Source organism: Streptopelia decaocto, assembly GCF_964273445.1.
Source record: "Streptopelia decaocto genome assembly, chromosome: 7".
Taxonomy (NCBI): domain Eukaryota; kingdom Metazoa; phylum Chordata; class Aves; order Columbiformes; family Columbidae; genus Streptopelia; species Streptopelia decaocto.
This window is the reverse complement of record NC_138661.1, coordinates 9,438,477-9,461,810: the sequence shown is the minus strand read 5'-3', so window position 1 is coordinate 9,461,810 and position 23,334 is coordinate 9,438,477. Positions and strand designations below refer to the sequence as shown.

At 45.2% G+C, this 23,334-nt stretch overlaps 1 protein-coding gene across 2 annotated transcripts in view; it reads left to right on the top strand.

The window, feature by feature from the left end:
* CEP170B (centrosomal protein 170B) overlaps positions 1-23,334 on the top strand; it is a 58,748-nt gene that overhangs the window by 16,672 nt on the left and 18,742 nt on the right. Inside the window, exons 5-13 of one of the 2 annotated variants that reach the window (XM_082059527.1) lie at positions 2,383-2,439; positions 3,746-3,884; positions 11,753-11,854; positions 12,993-13,469; positions 15,691-15,753; positions 16,604-17,367; positions 19,381-19,569; positions 19,764-19,866; positions 21,338-23,110. In XM_082059527.1, coding sequence (XP_081915653.1) covers positions 2,383-2,439; positions 3,746-3,884; positions 11,753-11,854; positions 12,993-13,469; positions 15,691-15,753; positions 16,604-17,367; positions 19,381-19,569; positions 19,764-19,866; positions 21,338-23,110 — 3,667 coding nt within the window. The remainder of the gene's footprint in view (positions 1-2,382; positions 2,440-3,745; positions 3,885-11,752; positions 11,855-12,992; positions 13,470-15,690; positions 15,754-16,603; positions 17,368-19,380; positions 19,570-19,763; positions 19,867-21,337; positions 23,111-23,334) is intronic. The other variant, XM_082059528.1, reaches the window with a different exon arrangement.

The following is a 23,334-nucleotide window of genomic DNA, read 5'->3' as shown; positions in this document are numbered from 1 at the left end:
CTACCTTCATTGGGCTTTGAATCAGGCTCTGCCTCTTCAGTTTCTTTCTAAGGAAGAATTGTGGTTTTGTCTTTTTATTTGGATGGCAGCTGCAGCTGGTACCACCCAGGGAACAAACATATTTCATATGCTTTTGTAAGAATTAATATCTTACTTTTTTTTTCCTCCAACTTGTTTTTATTAATAATTTCACCCAAAGGCTTGCTTTCAGACAATTTGCAAGTCTTCAGCCTTAAACATTTAGCTTTGGGGCTTGTGGTCAGACCCTTGACTCTGTATTGATTGAAGTTTGCCTGTGCAAATTGCTTCTGCCACAAAATGCAAGAGTAAATCTCTCTTTAGCAATAGCAGATTCCACCTCTGTGGGGGGAGGCTTGGCTGCAGTTATTTGCTTTATTTACAGAATCACAAATCTTGCTTGTGTCCGCTAAAACACCTTTGCCCTCATCCATTTCATTTTTATCCTGATGTGACCATATGACTGACTATAAGCAAAGCCTTTCTGAACCTGTAGAATGACAGTGCTAAGTAGAGGCTCCTATTGCTACCTTTTCATGTAATCTAATCCTTTTTTTCACTTTAGTTTCCATTATTTCTATCTGCCAAACTTCAACCACTCAGGCTGAATGTAGAAGTAGCAAGTATCTTTTCCGTGTTTCTTTTTCCTTTTGTGGAGAAATCTCAGTTAAAATAGTCCAGACACTTCTGAGAATAGAGGCAGAGACTTAAATTTTACCATTGAGGGAGGAGGTGTTTGCTGGAAAACTCCTGTGCATCCTTGACCCCAGGGCCACATCCTTGTGTCTTTTGTTGTCCCCATGATAAAGGGTTTGTGCTTGGCCATGTTGTAACCCTTGAAATACCCCAAACCTTGCTGGAGCCCAGGGAGCTGAAGCAGCGAGGAGAGGCTGAGCCTCCCCGGTGCTCCAGGGATCTGGATACCTTGGCTCTAAGCAGTGACAGCTCAGTAGCACTCGCTGTTGCAACAAGGATGTGTAAATACATGCAATCCTGGATCTGCTGGAAAAGAGGGTGTTCTAGGCCCTGAGTAAGATCATACTTTTGGTCTTGGTCTTGTTCTGTCTCTCCCCATTTTAGAAATAACAAATCCTTGCTTCACAGTGTTTTTTTTGTTGTTTTTTTTTTGTTTGTTTGTTTTTAATAGAGGTAGTTACTGATTTTTTTTTTTTTTTTTAAGATTATTTGCCTTCAGATCATCATGTGAACAGGGTGCAGTTGATGAGGGTTCAGGCATGCATGGGGGAAGAAAAGTCTGAGCCCCTTGCTCAGTGCTGCCCAGTAGAAGAGCACTGTCACCTGGGATTGTGTCATTAAAGGTGGCTTCTCCACGCACGCGTGATGAAGCCTGTTACAGTCCCATCGGCAACCTCTGTTCCAGCTTTCCTTCACTTTGCAACTTTGCAAATGTTCTTTTGATGTAGCTGTGTGTTTTCCGGTCCTTAGATGTGTGTGGAAACTCGTAGAAGATTAGCTGTGAGCTCCAGTCTAGCAAAGGTGTAAGCCAGTGCCTAGAGCGTAAGTAGGTTTTAATGGCTGCGATGCAGGTTTAAACTTTTTATAAAATGCAGTTGCGAGCACTAAGCAGCTGAGTTGGAGCGTTTAGTCCTGCAGCCCTTACATGGATATTCATGTGAAATGAATGATTGCATTTATGAATTGTAGAATTTATTGCCCTCAACAGGAAAACTTTAAAGAATGTAGGTTTTAGACAAATCATTCTGCTTCAGCGTAGTTACTGTGTCAGATGCAATCTCTTCCTCTCCTTTGGTGCCTCTGTGTCGCTCTCTTTAGCGGCACTTTCTGCGCCCACCACGTTCAGCTCCGTGTGGATGGCAGCGTCTCCTGAGCTCTCGAGTTGGCTGTGCGCTGTTTCAAAGAGCATTTGTTTCTTTTCCATTTACAGCTTCACTTGCAGGCTGTGTGGAGTTTCCCTGCTATGCCGGTATCACTTGGTTTATTTTTAGTCTAACATTTTCCATCTTTCCTTTTTCTTCCCCTTTACTCTCTGCTGTCCCGTTTGGGTTGTTCACGATGACATTACCAGATGCTTCCTTTTTTTATTAACATGGTGTTGCTGAGGATTATTGCCTAGGCTCAATCATGTTGAATGCCTCCCTTCCTAAGAGGTCACAGCAGCTCATGACCTGATTTACTTTTCATCCAGGAAACTGCAGTGGCTGAAAGGCCATTGCAAAATGTTCATGACAAAGACTATAGTGGGGATGCAGCACAGGTAACTGTTGCTTCCCTGTGTATTTTAAGTTTCTCTGGTTTTATGATGTTGTTTTCTTTCTATGACTAAATGCTAGATTTCTCTGTCCATACGATTCCTTCGCCGTTTCCTTAATGTGTTCTGTACATTCAAACATGTACGTCCTGGAGCAAATTCAACACAAAGTCCCAGAAGAAGCATTAAAGGTAAGGATGTCTGGATGCAGGTGCCTTTTATTTATTTATTTTTTATTTTTTGTTAAGTGCTCTAGTAATGGTCAAACAGCCTGAAATAATAAAATACTCTTGATGGCAGTGAAATGTTCCACAGTGTGAGGCTCACATTGGATTGGGACTTAAAACCTTCCTTTGAGAACAGACCCATTTCCCAGTTATCTTGGCTTTGATCTCTCTTATCCCTGTGCTAACATGTAGATGAAATTATTTATGATTTCATGACTGCCAACAAAGAGGGTTACTAAAACTGTAGCATATTAAAGAACAGTCAGCACATTAACTTGTGGGTGAAGCACAGCAGAACTTGTTCTCTCCCAGAAGTGGAGCACAGGTGCCTTTTTCTGAGCACGGTGTCTTAGGCCAGCTCCATCACGCTTCCTCCAGCAGGCTGAACTTTGCTTAATTTATTCCTGTATATCATCTCATTTTTGCCTCCAAGCTCCCAATTTTTACTTACTGAGCAGTCCTCTTAGGAGTGAGGTGCTCTTTAAACAAAGAGCTCAGTTGCAGGTACGAAATATTCAAGCATCCTCTTATCTAAGGCAGAAAGGCAACCCCCTCTAGGCAAGAAAGTTGTATGTTCAGCTGAGGGACCCGGCTGTTGGTGCCAAGCATCACCTCTTGCATAGTAGGTACTGTTGTCTTAGTCCTGGTTCCATGTTTATGACTTGGAAAGGATCGGAAATAGAACAGCTAGAATTGGGGAAATGATTCATTGGACTTACTCAGGGGTAATCTGAATGGCTACACCCTTTTATTAATTTACTTGTAATAAACCCACTTTTAAATAGCTCATTTACTATGTTAATGTGGAGCCTGTTTTAAGGCAGAATCACTTTCCTAGCTGGAGAAAGGGTTTGGAGAGAAGTAATTTAAATATTTTTAATTGCCTTTGCTGAAAATCTGAGATAATGCCCTGAAATAATTTATAATGTTGCTTTAAGAACAAAGGGGATTTCAGGATTTGAATCCTGAATGGAAAGTGGCTTAAGTTCTGATTCTTCTCAGTTTATTCTTTAAAGGGTTTCCTAATTAGCTATTTTGCAAGCTAAGTCATAGTGACCTTCTCATGGACTAGAATTGTCACTTAATGTCTTCCAAATGGCATTTCTGCTGTTCTGTAGCCTCTGCTCAGGTGTGCTTTCTCTTTGTTGTGGAACATAGCTGCAGCATGATCTTTGCGTGATCTGTTTGTGGGGAAGGGTGGTTTATCTTTCCCCTGGGTTGGCACACAGGTCGCACGGGCACCCTGCAACTGTTGCTTGTGTCTCTGCAGCATGAGAAGTACACCAGCCAACTTCAGATGAACTACAAAGGCACGGCGATGAAGAGGGCAGAGCAGCCCATGGAGCATGGTGTCTACACAGAGTCCCCACAAGCAAAGCTGGAGAAAGGAGAGAGGAAAGCAATTACAGGTACTTGCTCAGAAACCAGTTAATCAAGATTCAGAACAAAGTACAGCTTGAGCCCTGCACTGGGTCACGATTCTGACAGTGCAGTGTTGTGGGTTGCGTCTAGGAGCAGTTCCAGAAGGGTCATCTTACTAAATGTCTTAGTATGCCAGACTCTCAGTTTTTGGAGGTTCAGCCTCCAAAAAAAATCAGCTGGCCTGGTGGCCCACGCAGGCCTTGTCACTGTGTGTCTGCTGGAGAACCTGGGGCCAAGCAGGTTTGGTAAGTTCTTTGGCACCTGTCTGGTCCATTTTTAATTTCCTAATCATGAGCTGGTGTTTGAACAGAGATGGTGACTCAGAGTAGAAGATGTATGGCTGCTGTGGTGTGGTGCTGGCAGGCAGACAGGCAAAGAAACAATAAGCCATTTAATTCCCAAAGCCATGTACGGTCTTAAAATGGCTGTATTTTCTAAGGTGCCAATGTGTGGGATTGAAACTGACTGCCAAGCTGGGAGTCGTTTCCTTCAGGTTCGCTGGTTTCGCCGCAAACCTTTTCCATTTAAAAAATTCCTTCGTTGCCAATTTCTATACCCACTGCTGCCTTCCTTTAAAGACCCTTTGTCAGACTTGCCTCCTCCCTGTTCCCCATCATAGTGGGTTAAGACCTCCCCAGCAGTCTTGTCTCACCCACCTCCTGTACCTACTACCCTGGCAGGTCTCTCCCCAGTTCTGCTCAGGTATCAGTTGGTGGCCTTCTAGAGCTTGATGATGCACAGGAGAAACAAATATTGTTTTAAAGTATCATAGTGACAGATGACTGCCAGCAGTGCCACATGGCATAGTGATTGGAAAACTTCAGGATTACCAGAAAGACTGCCCGCTGGTCTTTTGGGAGTAAAGAGCTCGGGGGGTGTGAATGGAGGGAAGGGGATGGGCAAGTAAAAGGGTGAGACATCACCTTGGGCGAGGTGACCTAGAGATAGAGACAGCAGCTTTCTAGAAATGTGTACAACTTTGCGTAAATCCATTAAGGTTTCCTGATAACTAATTGGAGTGGGTTGGCTGACCTTAATCTCCTGTGTATTGTCTTTATGAAAATCCCTCTGAGCTGACACAGTGTACTAAAACGGCACAGTTTTTCTCCTTGGTCGTCTTGTTGCCTCCAGCTGTGCAAGGAAGCACATGCACACGCGCCTTTGTGCCCTACTCCGATTTTCCACACTGCAAAACCTTTCTTAGCGTTCCTTTAGCTGTGTCAATGTGTTGTCCTCCCCTATGGATGTGGCATTTGTGACTTTGCCTCACAAGCGTGCGGTTAAAGGGATGAAGTTGGTGGTGATTAACCATGACACTGCGGAGGGTGAGAAGAGGTGAACCTCATGGGGGGGAGAACTCTCCAGCTGCCTTGCAAGGAACATGCGGTTCTTAAACAGCATTAACAATAACTGATTATGTGTTTGCTGCTGCGTGGTTTTATGAGCATTCTCATTTTTATTCTTGCCACCTTCCAAAATACACACCGGTTGGTTTTAACCTACATAGTGTAAGTGTTTGATATGTGGAACACCTTCGAAATCAGGATGTTGAGTGACTCTTCAGCAAGGTGACCCAGTTCTCTAGCATGTGGTTTGCAGACCTGCATTGCATTTCTGTCATCGTTAGTGGGCACAGACCGTAGGTCTAAGGCAAAAAGGACTGTGAGTACTTACTGGGGGCCAGTGCTGAAGTGTGTCATGTGCGGTGGGACTGACAGATGTGAAAAAAAATCTGTGAAGACAGAGGAATTCAGGATGTTTTGTCAGAAATGTTTTGCTGGGTTGGACTGAAGCCTGTTGAAGCAAGGGAGGGAGTCTGAGCGTTAGATCAGCACCTTGCTCTCCAGAAAGCGTCTCTGTTAAGCGAGCGGAATGATCAGTGGGTCCCATTTTCATCTGTGGTGTGACTAATTCACCTTGTCTTCAGCTGCACACATGCACAGTTTCTCCTTGGTTGCTTGGAGTAGTGGCAACAATGTAAAATGATTAGTGGAAGGAAGAATGTAATGTTCTTACTGAGAGTGGGCTTGCTTAGTGGCAGCAGAAAGAGGCTTTGGGGAGAGAGCTGCTTTGCTAAGCCCATAGGTATTTGGGAATTTGCATTGACTAATTGAAACAAGGTCTAGGATGACAAAAGCCTTTAGAAGGATCTCTTCCCAGGGCCGGGTGGAAAAGAGGCAAAGGGAATGCAAGCTTTCAGGGAGGGGGTTTAACAAAACAATGTGAACAATTGGGGCTGCTTAGAAATGGGAGGAGGTGAAGGGCTGAGGATAAAGAGATCCAGAGTGAATGAGAAACGCCTCAGCCATTTAGTCTTTATGCGGTTGAACTCCCAGATTTTGGGTGTATGTTGCCTGTGAGCAGAAAATCATTGTGAAATGTTTGAAGCAAGGAGCTTGGTAAGCCCTGTGCATTGGATATGGGTATGAATGTATGAATAAGAAAAGTGCCCACAGTTCAGCTAGTTAGTGCTAAAAATAGCCATTAGCTCTCATGTCTAAGTGATCAGGAGGCCAGGTACAGCCTTGAACTGAGCAGATTTTAAGACTCTCACAATCTCTGTCTGTTGCTACCTGAGTTGAGGTACTGGATGAGATAAGCTACATTGTCTTCTTCTTTTCTCAACACGTAGTTAATCCTCGGGCTGATCTTAATCTATTTTTTTTATTTTAAGGCCCTCACGGGTTGATGGCACTAGATGGACCTGATGAGTAACCTCAGAATAACTGCTGCAGGCTTGGGTTGCCAGGGGTGGAGGCGCCTGCAGTGTCCAGCTGCAATGGGCATCACCAGCTGCAGGAGCAGGGCTTCTCCTGGGATCTGTGAAATAGGCCAGCTCGCTGACTTAGCGGCCATGTCATTAGGGAATGGCCTTCACAGAGCTGCTGACTTGAAAGTCTTGTTGGTGTCCGGGGCTGAGGTCAGCAGGCGGTGTGGACGGAGGCAGTGCGAGTTGTGCCCAGTTGTGGAGTGGTTTCCATGGTCTTTGGCTGCTTTCCCCATGAGGTCATGGTAATAACTATTTAGACACACAGCTCTGCCCTGGCCTTTAATTTAGGGGAGTGGTTGGTGGTGTATCTGCTTTTCATCTGAGCTAGGGTGCTGGTACCTGCAGCATGTTAAACGCTTGACCGTGTAATTGGTGGAAATAAATTTGTGATTATCAGCCTGATTTGAAAGCCTCTGGGAAGTGTATGTTCACAGCAGGTAGAAAAGAAGATCAGGGCTTAGGTTTGCTATGTGCATGTGAAATATATATCGCAGCAAAGAGTCAGAGAATTCCTTTCTGTTTATTCCTACTAGGTATGGATTCTCTGTTTTGGAGAGGAGGAAAAAAGCAGAGATGTAAGGAATTAATTTTAAAAAGTTATAACTAGATTATCTTCTCTTTTCCCCAAGGCCTCTGCCGTAAGAAGCCTACTCTGCATCTTCTGAAGATAGACATTAACGTTATTAATAATGAATCAAAACCAGCCTGACTTAAAGCAAGCAGGATTTCTCATGCTTTTGTTATGACTTGCTGTAGACAGCTTCAAAGCTGTGTGTGCTTCTGTCAGCAAAGAAATTTGTGGTTGCTGTCTGTCTCTCTCTCTCACGATAGTTTGAAGCTTTGTGAGGACCTGGGTGAAGTGCAGCCCTCGGTCCTGTCCTGGCTACAGGTGACACCTTCAAGGGAAATCAGACCCCTCTCTGTGGGAACTGCCTGCTTGTCATGAAAGCTCTTCTGCCCGCTTGCTGATGGAAAGCGGCATTAACGCAGGCTTTCTCCTTTCCCTTTTATCACCTGGACTGTATTTTTGGTCCTGCCCTGCTGTTCTGTGCGATTCACTTCTCCATAAATACATCTTTTTTTATCAACACATCTCATTTTCTCTTGTGGCGGTGCCTGTTCTTCAGATGATCAATAATTCTGTATTAATTTAACTGGCCACGTTGTTGTCAGACTTGTGAAACAAATGGACTTCCCTTGTTCTGTGCTGAAATAGCCTTCATTTTTTCTTTTGAGTGACTGCCTCAAAGACTGAAATGCAGGAGCAGAACAGGTGCATGTCAGTGGTCTTCCCTGTATTACACCGTCACAGATAGCTCAGTGTTTATCTGGCTGAATGCTTGTGCTGACCTCAATTCAGTTATCCAAAAGGATGGCTTTCAGGCTGTCTGCCTGAATTGATGAGCCAAGAAATATGTCTAAGTGAATTGGCACCATCTGGGCAGCCTGGCACAGAGTGGGGAGAGGTGTTAACAAGCTGCCATCAGTTGGAAGGAGTATTGTGTCATTGAAACGACTGAGCAGTTAGTCTTCATTGGTGTTCCTCACTTCACTGCTGACTTGGGCAAGCCTTGAGTCTCTCTGCTCTTGTAAGAGCTTCCATCTTGCACTAAAATATAACAGACAGGCACTGTGTGTCTCGGGACACACAAGATGTGCTGCTCTGGATGCTGCAGGTCTGGGCTGAGGTTGCTGCCCAAAAAAATCCCTGCTGGTGAAGAGCAAAGCCCCTGGCACAGCCACGTGTGTACCTGCTCCCTGCACCGCTTCTGTCACAGCCATCTGGTTGAGCTGCCTTCCTGTCGTGCCTTCCCCCCTCCCCTTTGTATATAATATTGTTGTGTTAGAGCTGCTGCAGGGAGAGGCATCAGGTTGGTTGTGCTGGCAAATTAGAAGGGGCAGAAGCTTCTGACATAAGCAGGGCAGCAAATTCCTGTAGCTCTTCTGAAGTCAGGGATATTTTACTCTGGCTGAGGATCTGGCCACTTTTCAGCAGTAGCTAAGAATGAGCGTGGCGGTGTCACTTGATAATATTATTCAAAATGCAAATTAATATGAAGGCTCAGTGGAAACATTAATTGCTCTTAAAATATTGAAACTGTCCCCAAATATCAAGACGTTGACTCCTCAGCTTTCCATCTGTGCTTTTGGCAGTCTTTAAAATGAAGTTCCAGTTTATTGTGGAGACTGGGAGAGGGAAGGAATATAAAAAACCCCCACAGAAGCGAGCAGGAGTGTTACACACGCTGTGACAGAGTGGTGCAGGTGGGGCCACATGAGCTCGGTGTCATGACACAGGATCCCCAGTGGACAGATCTGTGCACTCTGGCCACCCTGATGCTCTCTCTGTCTGTGCTCCTTGACCTGCCCTGAGGTTTTGGCTTTGTGCTAACTTTTGTCAGAGAGGGAATTTCCAAGGACTTCTTAAGGGTCTTTAGGGTAGAGGGGGAAAATTGAGAAGGCAGAAGAGCTGGCTCATTATTCTTTATAGATCATCTTTTTTTCCTTCAGCTTTCCTTGCAATCCCAAAGTTCCCCATCAACAGAAAAGTCTGACCAAGATTGACTTGCTCCCCTAGCTGCCTTTTCGCTGTAGTAGAAAAGCTTCTTGGGGACAAAGGCAATAGCCACTGTGTCCAGTACGCAGGCGAGACAGAGATCTTGGGGTTGGAGCAGCTTCTGGAAAGAGTTTTGTCCTGCAAGATGGATGTGAGCTCTCTTAGCTCACTTCTGCCCCTTTGGAAACAAAATTTTCTTGGAACAGATAACTAGAAGCTTCTAGACTAGGGGGGCTTTGGGATCCTGTGAGGGGCTGGGATGTGCTGGATGAGCTGTAATGAGGCAAGTCCTTGCAAGGTGCAAGTGGTAACAGCACCTGTGCTTGGGAAAGATGCTGCTTGAGCAAGAGTTGGGTGTGGGATAGTCTTTGCATTTCATCTGTAGGGTAGTATGCTCAGGATTTCTTCCACCAGCAACTTAAAATAAACCAGTGATGAGCTTTCAGAATTGATTGTATTCATCTGAGACAAGTATCCAAAATCTCATGTGTTTCTTCAGAGTTGAGCCCCTCACTGTGCCCCATTCACCTTCAGGCATGAGTTACCCCAGACATAGCTGGGATTTGTGCGTCACCCGATGTATTGTTCTGCTGACCCTCACTATCACTTGGCTGTCAACCCTAAGATCAATACTGCAGTTCAGGGGGTGATAGTCCATTGCAGTGTGTGCCCAAAAGAAGTATCTGACAGTAGAGTAGATCCTGTGTGGTTGGAATGGGGGTCTAGTGGGCAAGTCATGGCATGAAGAGGTTCCATGACAGAAGGTCTCAGCCCAGCAGAGACCAAACCCTGCATTTGAGTGCCTCTCTTCATTGACAGCCTTGTGAACAGGTTTTTTTTTTTTCTTTCTTCCCCTTCCCCTTGAGTGGTTTACCCATCTTCAGTTATGAAACGTACTGCTTAGCAATTTCAATTTATTCATGGTGAGAAATGCTTCTTCCTTTGAACTTTCAAAGGCCGCCTACATAAAGTGAACACGGTTTGTCTTCCACGCACTCGAGGCGGAAAGGGGAGCAATGCTTTCAGCCTCTTTTGATCCTCAGTGTGAAGGGAGGCAGCGTGGTTAATTTTGAAACACGAAGATCTCTTGAAAAGGGCCTGTGGGCTGCATCTGTAAAGCAAAATTTTTGCCTGTGGACTGTCAATGTATGAGCTCATATATCTCTGGAACTATTCTAGAAAAATCCATGTGATGTAGTGGCTGTTGGGTCTGTGTAGCGTTAGAAACAGCAGCATAAAATCAGGCTCCTTTTTTCCTTCGACTTATTTAAATCCCCTTCCTCTCCCAGCTTCCCTTATGCTAACAACTGCTTTCTGTCATGTCCCTATTAAAGCAGGGAATGCACAATTGCAGGGCTGTTTGAGGGCTGCTTTACACAGGGCAGCGTGTGGTTTTAAAACCACAAGCCGAGCGCGCAGCAGCTGTTGGTAGAAGCCTGGCTACGGCTCTGTAGCTGCAGCCAGCGTTTAAAACGTGGCCTGTAAAGTGTGTGCTGATGGCTGTTATGGGTAGAGGCAGAAGCAGTTAACAAAGCTGGAGCTTAACCTCAGCCCCTGACCTATCCTTGCGTCTATATCACCTCTAGATGAAAGATCAAAAGCTGCTTTATTTGCTTCTCTTAATCTATTATAAAAACATAATATTAATAACTATACCACAGGTAAATTGAGGTGTATTCTTCTTGTTGCATAAAAAGCAGCAGCCCAAGGCACTGCCAAAACACAATCTTGTGGAAGACAAAGCGAGAAGCAGTGGATCAGCTCCTCTGGGTACCAGCTGTTGCAGCAAAGCCCTGATCTGCCAGTGCATCCTCACTGAGCAGAGAAAACGATGCAAGTCTGGCTCTTCTAGGGGAAGCTTCTCCATGAGAAAAACCTCTGTCCTGCAAGGACTCTAGAATCCACTTGGTTTACTTTAAGCTTTAGAGAGCATGAGTTTACTACTTCTTTATATATGTGCAAAGAGGTGGTTTTACCATTTTCCCTAAATTTGTAACGCATCAAGAATTTCCTGTTGTGGCTGTGTGTCACTTTAGAGTGGGAGTGGTGAGTAGCTGGAAAAAAATCCCTGGCCTCACAACATCCAAGGATATGGTGGGGCGACAAAGGGCAGAGCTAAAGTCTTCCTAATTAAGACCAGGAAAGAAGTCTGATTTTCACCTGAATTGCAGATGAGTTGCAGACAATTTTGTGGTTGGTGTTTCACAGTTTGTCCTGCCAAAACCTTTCAATTTTCTGTGCATAATGAGGCTAGAGAGGGAGAAAAGCTGGTATTTGGGAAACACAGCTATGAAAGACAACAGAAAGCACTGGAGTCAGCATCTTGCAGCAGAATGTAAAAAATTAAAAAGTGGGGGGTGGGACATACTCATTATTATGTACAATTTGCTGTTGTTACAACTGCAATGTGACAGGTATATGATGTCATCTGATCCTGCTGCTTTTCCCTTTTTGGCATGTGACTGACTTCTGTGAACCTGGTAAATTGATATTTTCTGTGCCAAAATATTTGCTTATCCTCTTCCTAGAAACCAGTACTTACCGCACGCCTCTTTATGGGCAGCCCTCCTGGTGGGGGGAAGATGATGCAAATAACAAGGAGGACAGAAGGCAAGAAGAACATTACTCAGGTAACAGAGGTGATTTGGGGTGGAAGAAGATGGGGGTGGACACAATTTCTGCATGCTTTTGATCTTTACTGTGTGAAGCCATCCTGCTTTGAGGCTTTCCTTACTATTTTTTTTGGTGCTTGTATGTGCACATTCTTATGTGTAGAGAGCTGCTGATGAAAGCAGAATAAGGGAAAATTAGTGTTTCCCCTAAAATATTTGAAATGGCAGTTGTGGAATAATGCAGTATGGATGAGAAAGGCTTTGGTAAGCTTGTTTGAGACCTAGTTCTACAGCAGTGCTGTATCTGTGATTGTGTGTAACTCACCCAGATAAAACATCCACTTTGTCTCTCAGGAGTTTCCTACCTAGAAGGTGCTTTAAGAGCTGATGCTTTGGCTGGATTTGATTAATGTGGAAGCAATCTGTTTCTCACCTCATCATCCTTGAAAGCCATTTAGTCTTACCAGTCCTGTTGTGAATCTGTATGCATGGAAAATGCATTATTTTTCACATGTGCCCTAAACCTGATCTTTCTGTCAAGCATATGCTTTACTGCACAAAAGGGCGTTTTATTTTGATGCGCATGCAGCGTATCTGTTCTCTAGCAGAGAGGGCTTGTGATTAGCAGCCCTCCCAAGAGGTTGAGGTAAGTAAGTGACCCTCTAGCCAAGATGTTTGGGTCCTACTGAAAAAAATGTGGTTTTATTGCTGGTGATGTTACAGAATGAGGTGTTCTTCCAACAAAACCATGCCTTGAATAGCTTTGCACACTCAAGCTTTTCCTTTGAACTGTGGAAAGTTGAGCAGGTGTGCGTGGAAGTGAGCTCAGCAAAGTCAAACAGGATCTTCCTTCTGCATCAGCCCAGGCATCCTTAAGGCAGCCTTAAAGGCCACCAGCCACACAGGTTCTGTCAAAACGTACAACTGTGTGTGTGTGCTCAGCTCTCTCTTTGGGGGGCAATGGAAGAAAGGACGAAGTTAATAAAATAATAAACATTGGTGAGGCTGCAGCAGTGCAGTAATCACAGATTTCAGTGGTGAGGCCAGAGTACAAAGGTATCTAAAACAGAACTTGTATTTTTTTCTTTAATCCATTTCAGCTAATGTTTGTGTATTTAAGGTTTTGCCTTTTCTTTTTTTTTTTTTCCTTTTGTAGAAAGATCAAAAGAGATAACCCAGCATGAAGAGGAACTGAATGGTAATATTTCTGGTTATAGAGATGCCCAAGAACAGTCTGTGTTTGCCTTCCGGAGAGAGCCAAGTTACTTTGAGATTCCAACTAAAGAATTTCAGCAGCCATCAAAATCTCCAGAAACACAGGTCCATGAGATCCCAACAAAGGATGTTGATGCCGTAGTAACCCCTGTTGTACAGAGTCACGCCTCTTTCACCATTGAATTTGATGATGGTACCCCCGGTAAAATAAAGATAAAAGATCACGTAACTAAATTTTCACTCAGACAGAGAAGACCATATAGTAAGGAACCGGCTCATACAGAAGTGATGTCAGCGGAGAGCAAAGTGGCCGACTGGCTTGTCCAGAATGACCCAAGCTTGATGAGACGGCAATCTCCAGGAGAAGATGTGTACAGTACTAAGAGTGACCTGCCGGTTCATGTGAGGACGCTTAAAGGTGAGTAAATGTCTTGTCATATGGACATAGTTCTCTGTTGGCCGTGCAAATGCAGCATAATAAAGGGGGAAACCCCTTCTCTTGCCAAGAAGAACTAGACTTAATTGTCTCTGCTCCAGATTTGCAAGATAAAGAGCATTTCTTTAATGGCTGTTAATGGTTTTGAATCCAGCAAGCAGGCTCTTCACCTGGCCCTGAAGTCATGTGTGGTGCTGGCCTGGGGACACTCTAATGTGGTTCCTCTACCTCTGTAATGCTGGCTCAGCAGTAACAGTGATTAGAAAAAGGATTTTGATTTTTAAATGTCTAAAATTATTTCCATCTGGTCAGGCAGACTGGTGAACACAGGTATTTCAGTGGATTTTCTTCTCTTGGCTCCTCCTAGCTGATCAATGACTTCTTTTTAACTGTAGTCCAGCATGGGCAAAGTAGGATCATCCTGATGACTGTAATGACCAGAGCTACTTGATTGGATGACCAGATGTCCTAACATGGAGACTAGTGATAGAGTTGAGATATATGTCATCACCAGTGAAGGAAATTGTTGTCCTTGTAGAATGTTTATTTTCTTAAAGTAAAGCTTCACTGAAATCCTGCCTTGTTCAAAAACTTCAGGTTTTGTGGACCTGTGTCCTGTTAAATATGTCACTGTGGAAGATTCTTTGGGGATTTTCAAAGGTCTGAATTGCAGTTTGGGGTCTGGTTCTTAGTGCAGCTGGTGGGAGTCGCATGATTCTCACGTATTTTGCAAGATTTGGGCTTGCCTGGATGTCTCTCTTGGGCCATGCACTGAACAGCTAGGAGGAGACCACTGATTGCTGCGTTTTCACTGCCTTGCAGACCTCTGGAAAAGCTGTCGGTTTTAACTGCACCTTTAAGCGATAAAATCGTATTGAAGGTTACCAGACCTACTTGTGCTTGAGGTCGTTCTTAAAAGAGAACAATACCTTGTTTTGCCTTACAGGAGTATTTGCTTGGTCCTTGTTGGAAAAAAAACCTCCTCATAATATGAAGAGTTTTACCTATTGCATCTCCAACTTGCTGTTTTATGTACAGTTTTTGAGAAGCTCCTGTGGTCCAAAAGATCTCACATTTCCAGCCCCAGCGAATGGAACTATTTTGTTGTCATTGCTTGTTTCTAGTTCTTCCCAATAAGGGACAGTGTTGGAGTGCCCTGCTTGATTATTTAGGGTCTAATTTTCAGTCTACTGTAACTGTGTGATGGAGGGTTTTGGTGGTGTGTTGTGTTTTTTCTTTGTTTTGTTATTATGATACTGGATTTTGTTGACTTGCTGGAGAACATTGTCAGGAATACAAGTGTGTTTCAGTAGTTTTGCTCATTCCTCTTGGAGAAAACTAGGGAGTTAGGGAGGTGCTGCTCATCCTAGGATTTTCCTGAGCAATGCACAGGAATACTAGACTGGCAGCACTTGCCTCTTCACAGTCCATAAGGCATGGAAAGAAGCTGGGGTGATTTAATGCATAATTTGCATATCAAGAAATGAACTCTTTGGACATGTGATTAAAAGCTACAGTGTTGGTGGCCTGAGGAGTTTATCCAGCTCTGCTTTGCAGAGGACAGGGTGTCATTTATCTGCGATAGCTGTGTAACGTGTTCTACTGACAGGGGTAATTTTGAAGATGTCTTGGAGGCTACTGCTGGCTGCTTACCAGGTTTGGGTCTTTAGAATCAGAGACGCTCACCGTTGGGGTTCGTTAGTAACATTTGCTCGCTTTCAGGAACAATGTGAACATAAAGCCTGTTGTCGAGACTAGAGAGTTCAGGCCTTAGCAGCGTGAGGGCACATGCATGGTGTTCTGCTGGGACATCCATGCACATGGTGGGTGGTTTTCCTTGTGTCCTCACCGTTTTGCATTCAGCAGCAATCGTAGCAAAGACCTTTTAATTTAAGAACTTTCCCTTCTAAGGACGAAGCTTATCAGCCCTTGGGCACAATGCAAAGTTTGCTGGTTTCCCTCATTGAGGGAGTTGGGAGACTCTTCAGAGGACTGACTGCTGGGTTGAATGGATCTTGTATTAAATTCTAATCTTTCACAGCTAACTCGAGGTAATAAATGGTCTTCACCCATGTGTCTGGAGAACTTGCAAAGTAGGTTTGAGCAGTTTTCCTTTCAAACACGTGGTATTTTAGCCAGTATATCTTGCTGCATATTACAGTCTAGAGCGCAGAGACCTCTTTCCCCGTTCTCCCGATGACAGGTTCCTGGTCGTTGACTGAATCGTGTTGTGTGCCTTCACACCCGTTTCCTTCTCCAAAAAAAGGTTTGTTTTTTGTTTTACTTTTAACTTTTTGTTTAACTTACTTTCTGAGATTCCTGAGCTAAGGTGCTGAGGGGCAAAGCATCACTGATACAAAGAGAAGGTTGTAAAGATGGTTGGCACTAACATGGGTGAAAATAAACTATTTAAGCTTAGTGAACTCTAAGTAATAATTTCACCTTTGCTTGGCTGATGATAGGATGGTGTAACTCATGGGGATTTCATGGTGTGGTTCTTAAAACTTCAGAAAAAGTAATGAATCCTGCAATCCCACTTTTCTGTTAGTATCTGGCTTATTTCACCCTTGTAGAATGGGATATGGTGGGTGCTCAGAGGTGCATGCACTTGTAACGCACTGATCTGGTCTTTCATTATGGGGATTTGGTTTCATGGGATGCAGCGTATGGGATTTATTTACTGATCCTAGAGAGGGATTTCTGCTCTCTGACAGAGAGAACCTAACAAGGTGATCTTGGACTACAGTAATTGGACAGAATGGAAAATAATGTCATCATTTTTATTTAAATGAAAAAAAGAAAAAGCAAACATTAGGTATCTGAAGCAATCAGTGTTACAAAATCAGAAACCCTTGGGGTTGAAATGATTTCTTGAATTGGTTTTTAATAACTTGGATAGCCGATCCGTTGTGAAGAGTGGGGTCAGGAGACAGATGCCTTCTCTTTTATTTCCTCCGAAGGGGTGCAATCCCTGTACCACAGCAGGTGTTTTTGGAGTTGTTTAATCCTATAAGTTTTTTTTCTTCTAACTGAAAAGCTAAATTTCAATTGGGAGGTAATGATAGGGCCACGGCAATGGAGAATATGGAAGTCAAATCTACATACCTTGTTTCCAGGCAATAGGCACGAGGACGGGACACAGAGTGACTCCGAAGACCCTGTGGCACCCAAGGCGGAGAAGGAGACGACAACGGGCAGCGAACGTGCGGCGGAGCAAACCAAGCTGCAGCGCCAGATGAGGCGTGATCCCCACGAGATGCTGCACAACAAGCAGGCCTTCGTCATCGAGTTCTTTGAGGACACGCCACGGAAGAAGCGGTCACAGTCCTTCACGCACAGCGCTCACTCCTCCCAGAGCGACACCGATCAGGGGCTGAAGACCAAGGTCGAGAAGCGTAAGAATGCTTTGCCAGCAGAGAAGCTGGGAAACACGGTACCACCGTCCCACTCTGGCGCCCAGGCAGGCAAACCGAATAACAGCTCCTCCGGGACCCAAAGGTCTGGCTCCTTCAAGAGAGAGAAGACAGAAGATCGAATCAACTCTTCGTCCTCCTCTGCTTCCAGAACATCAGCCAAAACTTACGGGAGCATTGGGAGGAAGTCTAAGATGGCTCAGGATTTTATGGCTGAGTATTTGCGGGAGACTGGTCAGTCTGGGAAGCCAAGCGCTGAGAAACCAGCGCCTCTGCCCATGCCGGTAGCTCCACGTGTGGTTATATCATCAGAACCAGAGTCTGCCCCTGCCCCACCCCCGGAGGTAAAGTCAGCCCAGGGCAGGAGGAATGATGAGGAGGACAGCGTGAGCGAGACAGGTACATACACCATTGAGACGGAGTCGCAGGATAAAGAGGTGGAGGAAGCACGAAAAATGATAGATCAGGTAAATGCTGGTTTTTTGTGCTTGGTCAGCAAGCTGAAGGCTGTGAAGGCTTGGGCTTCTGCCCTTGTGCTGGAGGGCCTAACTTCATTAGCTGTCAGGAGCAGTGGGGATTTATGGTTAAGGTTGGGAAATCTGGGTGACCTGTGTTAAGGATAGGCCTGGACAAAGTGAGCGGCTGATCTTTAAAAAAAACTAACAAAATGACAAACAAAAATCCCACAGAGTGCAGGAAGGCAAGGTGAGCCCACAGCAAAGAGTTGCCTTGCTTCCAAAATGGGATTTGGATGCAAAAGTGCAAGAGCAGGCTTGCCATCTGTTTAGAGGAAAGGCAAGAGCAGAATGAAGATGTGGCTGATACTGCTGAGAGCAGCTCTGCTCTCTAGGGCTGCTCGCAAGCCTCTGCCTTGGCCTTGCATCACCTCCTGCCCGCTGTTAGGAAGACGGGAGCTGCATCCCATCACTGATGCAGCATCCCGTGGTGGGACAAAGGAAATGCAGGCCAGGAGCTGCTGCTCTCGGTCCTTCACAAGCGTTGGTGGTAGGTGGTTCTGTGTTTGGCTGTGCCTGGTTAGAAAGGGGAGAGCTTGCTGGCAGGGCAAGTGGCAGCTGGTAGAGCTAGTGAAGGGTGTGGTCTAGGGCAGAGGCAATCTTAGATGGATCTCTACTTGTTTGAATTTTGCAAATTGAATGATAACCCTTAAAAACCAAAACCCAGAGATGAGGGAGAGGCTTAAACCGCGCTCCCCCCCCCCCTGCCCCGCAACTAAGCAACCACAGGGCAAACCAAAGTTTGGCTGATTTTTCAGGTTTAACTTTCATCTGTGGTCTATGATGAAAACAAAACTGGCAAGTGGCTATGAAGATTTAGTGAAATGTAGGCAGGAGGATGGTGAGGTTTAAAGGAAGCCTTAATTGAACCTGGCTTTAGAGCTGTGTATAGTGTTCTGTGAGCCTGGATCTAGCTTCCCTCATTTGTTTATTATGTTTGTTCCTTAAATCTTGTTTGAAATGTGATCGGAAGCTTTCAGGGCAGGGTGTTCAAGCCACAGCAAGGCCCTAGTCCTGACATGAGGTAATTGCTCTGATGGGGAAATACAAGGAAAAATGCCACAAAAATTGCAATTATTTCTGGAGGGTACTCTTGGCAGCCGTGTGACTGAGGCAGGTGAGCCGGCCAAGTTCTGCTCTTGACTCTGCCACGGACTTGGTGCAGTGCAGACCTGCCACTGGGGAAACAGCTGGTAACTGGACCTCAGTGTTTCTGTTCAGGAAGAACGATTATATGAATTCTGGACTCGCTGAGGTTTTGAGGTGACTCTCCCCACCCCAATCCCCATGCACGTGTTGTTTTTTTTTTTCAAATAGAAATGAGAGTGGAGAACTTCTAAGGCCATCTCAGCCCAGCCTACATACTATCCGTGGTGGCATCTTCCTCTGAACTACTTGTAGTCAGGGAAGAGAAACAAGCCCTTTGGAGGCATGGATCTTGGTCACCTCCCCTAGGAAAGCCTCTCCAGAGGGAACCTGGCCAGCCAGCTCAAACTCTCACCCCACTCTGAGGTGCATCTTTTCCCAGGAATTCACGTGTCAGTGTGAGGCTGCTTTGCTCAACCCACTTGCTGTTACAGTCTCTGAAAGACCCTGGAGATGGAGCTTTCTCAGCTTTTTCTAATTCTTGGTGAATTAGCTGGTAGATAGATTTCCTGACACATCCTGAATTTCTCAGGGTTGAAAAGGGGCTCCTTTTCAGTGAAAGTTATTATTGTTAAAGGCAATGCACCAAAATAATGAGGGTGAGAAGAAAGGTGGGAGTGAGTGGGATGAACTATGAATGAATGTATTTAAAGCTGCTACTGTGGAACAGAGAAGAAAATTATTTACTTAGCTTGCATGGAAGTGTTGGCAAGTGTTTCTGGCCCTTTGGGTTTTGACTTAATGCTTTATGGATTAGGTTTTGGGCTAATATTTTTCAGTTTTCTTGGTTTTTAATCTTTCCTTTGCAAACCTTTACAGGTTTTTGGTGTTTTTGAGTCTCCTGAATTTTCCAGAATCTCTTCAGCCTTTAGACCAATAATTAAAGGAGAAAAAGATGACTCTGGCTCTCATCAGCATCTAATCAGTGAAAATGGCACTAGTCAGAAGTCACCCTTGCTCCAGGCACTTGCCTCAAAAGCTGTGAGTGGATCTCAGGCTGATGCGCAGGTACGGGCAGTCCAGGTGGATTTGCTGGGATGGTGGAGGTGTAGATGGGTTTTCCGTCTGGACGGAAATGTGATGCGTAGATTGATTTCCATTTTGAGGATGCTGAGTGGTGTGTGTATGAGAGGTGAGATTTTGTGGCCTGGGTTTGGTTTACAAACTTTATTTCTCACGCTGCCTTCCCCATCTCGTTGTAGATGTCTGCAGCATCTCAGGGGAGCCAGAAGTGGGTGTCTAGGTGGGCAAGCCTTGCGGACAGTTACTCTGAATCTGTCTCTGGGCAGGGTGATGGAGGTGCAGGTAAGTCTTATGCTGACATCACTATTTGAAGATGACTGAATCTAAGCCAGAAGAATATGAAAAGCAGAAATTAAGGGTTCCTGTGCATCTGGCTGTGACTTATTTTCTGTTGTAGTTAATGTATTTGGGGATGAGAAGGAGAGAGTGAAATGTTCCCAGTGGAATAATGATGGAGATAGCCTCTGGTTTGCATTTCAGACTCATCCGAGAAGTTCTTAAATGTTATGTTTGATATGACTAAAGAGCACCTGGGAAAGAGAAAGATCACAAGGGCCTTCTTGGGTGTTAACTAGCCGCCCTGAGTAGTGATTCTTGAGACTGCCTTGTGATGCCAAATGAAAACCATTTACAAGTTATCTTGGACATAATTGCTGACTTCTGCTTTTCTTGTGTCTGGCTGTGCTGGGAATTTTAGGCTGTTGTGGGGTTTGCTGTAGGGTGGCAGGTTTGGAGTGTGGAGATTAGTGTAGAAAACAGGATATGGAGGGGAGAAGGGGAGTGGGAGGAGATCATGCTCCTCTTGCAGCTAGGAAGGCAGTTTACAGAGCCCCAGGTCCTGTTGAAACATGAGAAAGGAAGAACGTTTTGTTGGCTTTTGTAAACGTTTTCACCCTTTTTTGGTTGGAAATATTTGCCATTACCCTCATGCCATTAACAGCTATAGAGAGACACAGTAAAGATTAGAAGAAACCTTTGTTTTGGAGGTCACTGCCACTGTTTTCACATTGTGTGGGAACCTGACTCCTGGAGTGTTTGAAATATTACCATAGTCAAATAACCAGTTATCCTGGTATTTAAAGGCAGTATCAGATATGGGAGAAATAAGAGCACTCATTTTATGAAATGTGTCCGTACTGATAAGCCCACCCACACTGGGGCGGTGAGCTCTAATTCAAAACCTCTTAATTGGTATGAGATCTTTCTCTTCAGACTTTGCTGTGGGATATGATTATATGAGAACTTACACTGTGAAAAACATCATCTATTTAGTCAAATGGGCTGTGTTGTGTAGAATGACACCTGAAACACTGCATAACTGCAGAGGTTTGCCTGATGGCCTTTCGTCTTATTCCCGTGGCCTGATTTATAGAATCATATAATCATTTTAATTGGAAAAGACCTCTAAGATCATCAAGTCCAGCCGTTATGGTAGATAAATGTCCGCACCGCCATTATCCTCTAAAGTATGTGCTTGTACTGAGAGGTATATTTGGGAAGATGAGCCTGAAATCCTGCCTTGAGACAGGGAAGGTGTTGAGCACTCTGATCCACCGAAGGAATTAAGTATGGTGTCTGTATTGATAAACCTGAGGCTGCAAGCACCAGCCAGGCCCCACTGTTGTTCGTATTGCATAAAAGCTTAGTTCTAAACACTTTTGTGGACTTGTACTTTGTGCGATCAAGCTCTTTTTAAATAAATAAGTGCTATAGTTGTACAACAGTTGATTCTTGTCCACTTAACTCTCTTCAGAAAGTGGTGCAGCCCCAAAACCTGGGGAACCAGAAAACTCTGCTCCCTTGAGAACAAGGCGCCTTCTTCCCCAACTCCCACCAAGCGATAAGTCAGACAGCCCCGCTCCCACGGTCCTGATTTGCCAAGATTCTTATTCTGAGGTTACAAAGAGAACCATCGTGAAGGACCACTGTGTGGAAGCCTATGGTGATACCAGCAGCCGACTCTTCATCCAAGAAGACTTGGATCCAGATAGCCTCAGTGATGCCAGCAGATCCGACGATGGCTTCAGCCTGGAAAAAGGCAAGAAATATAAAGAGAACAATAAAATGCTAGAGCAGATGGGGGAAGACACAAGATCAGAGAGCCGGCAGCCAGGATCCTCCCGAGTCTCAAATGTGAGAGCTGTAAGTGAGCCAGTTTCTACTTCGTTCTACATTGGTGATGACAGCAATGATGTGGGGATTCCATCCAAGTTCTCTCTGAGTGTGTCCCATGCTCGAGCAGAAAAAGACAGCAAGGATCAGGAGTTTTCCTTCAAGTCTGCTGGCACACCAGCTCCTGGAAAACCACCAGTCAAAGATGTTAGTGCTTACATAAATGCAGCTGGGAAAGTGGTTATTTCCCTTCATCAGACTCTTCCTCAAGATCAAGAAAACATGGCAGGAAAGGAAACATCATCTTTTGTTAGACAAGAAAGTTTTACCAAAGATAAATCAAACACTGGTGTTCCTCAAAATAAACTTCCACATATTTCAAGTCACCCTCTGCTTAAGGATTTAGAGGCTGTTCGGTCAACTCGTATGGACTTTGGTCAGGAGACTCATCTTCTCCTTAAGGATACTGAAACTGCTTTGGCAGCACTGGAAGCCAAATTACTTAGTCAAAGCCAACAGTTGGAGCCCTCGGAAACTGCTGGTCAGCTGGAGGACTCCTTGTCGGGGGACTCGGACGTGGACACTGCCAGCACGGTCAGCTTGGTGAGCGGCAAAAATGTCCCAACGAGTGCCTCAAAGCGCAAAGCAGTTGCGAGCTTGCAGAAGGAGAAATCTTCCTCCACACCGTCCATCCAGGACCAGTGTGGGCAGCCCAGCGCTCGGGACAGGCTGACGGAGAAGCGGAAGACACAAGCACCAGAGGCGTCAAACCACGTGGAGGCCACCAAACGCTTCCAGATGAAGCGGAGTGCTGGGACGCAAGGGTCACTCGACTTCACGGATGATGAGAGAAGCTCGAGCTTGCCCTACTTGCCGGTCCCTGACGCGGTTGTGTCTGACCACGAGCACTCGGTAACCCGGCCAATTCCCAGAAGGAAACCTTTTACTCAGGCCACCAAGGAGGACCACAGCAAAACTACATCGAATGTGCAGAAGATCCAGCAAGTTCTCACCCGCTCCAACAGTTTGTCCACCCCACGACCCACAAGGGCCTCGAAGCTACGTCGTGCCCGGCTGGGAGATGCTTCAGACAATGAGTGCATTGATACTGAGAAAACAGCCTCCAACCCTGAAGCCACCACTCAGGGCCCCAAGCAGTCTACAGAGACGAAGAAGCTCTCCCGGCTGGACATCCTCGCCATGCCGAGGAAACGAGCGGGTTCGTTTACAGTGCCCAGTGACTCCGAGACGGCACAGTCGAGGACGGGGTTTTCAGGCCGCAGTGTGGAGTCCTATCGGAAGACGGGTGTTTCAGAGGTGAGAGCCGCAGCGAGGAAAACAGCAGCTGCTGCCTCTGTGAAGCAGCCTTTCAGCAGGACCCGCTCCAGCAGTGTCAAGTATTCCTCCTCATCCAGTAAGTGCTCGTGCTTTATGTTCATCTCCTACTGCCCTCTTTCTGATTTATAGGCTGCACATGGTTGCCCAGGATTGGTATCTCAGTAACACGAGCGTTGCATCGGTGAGTACAAAAGTCAGAATTAAGGAGTGATACAGAGGTTGAGATTTCCTGTGGGTTTGTAGACAGCAGAGCATCTCTCATACCCAGTGAGATATTATTGTGGCGTTGTCTGTGAGGAT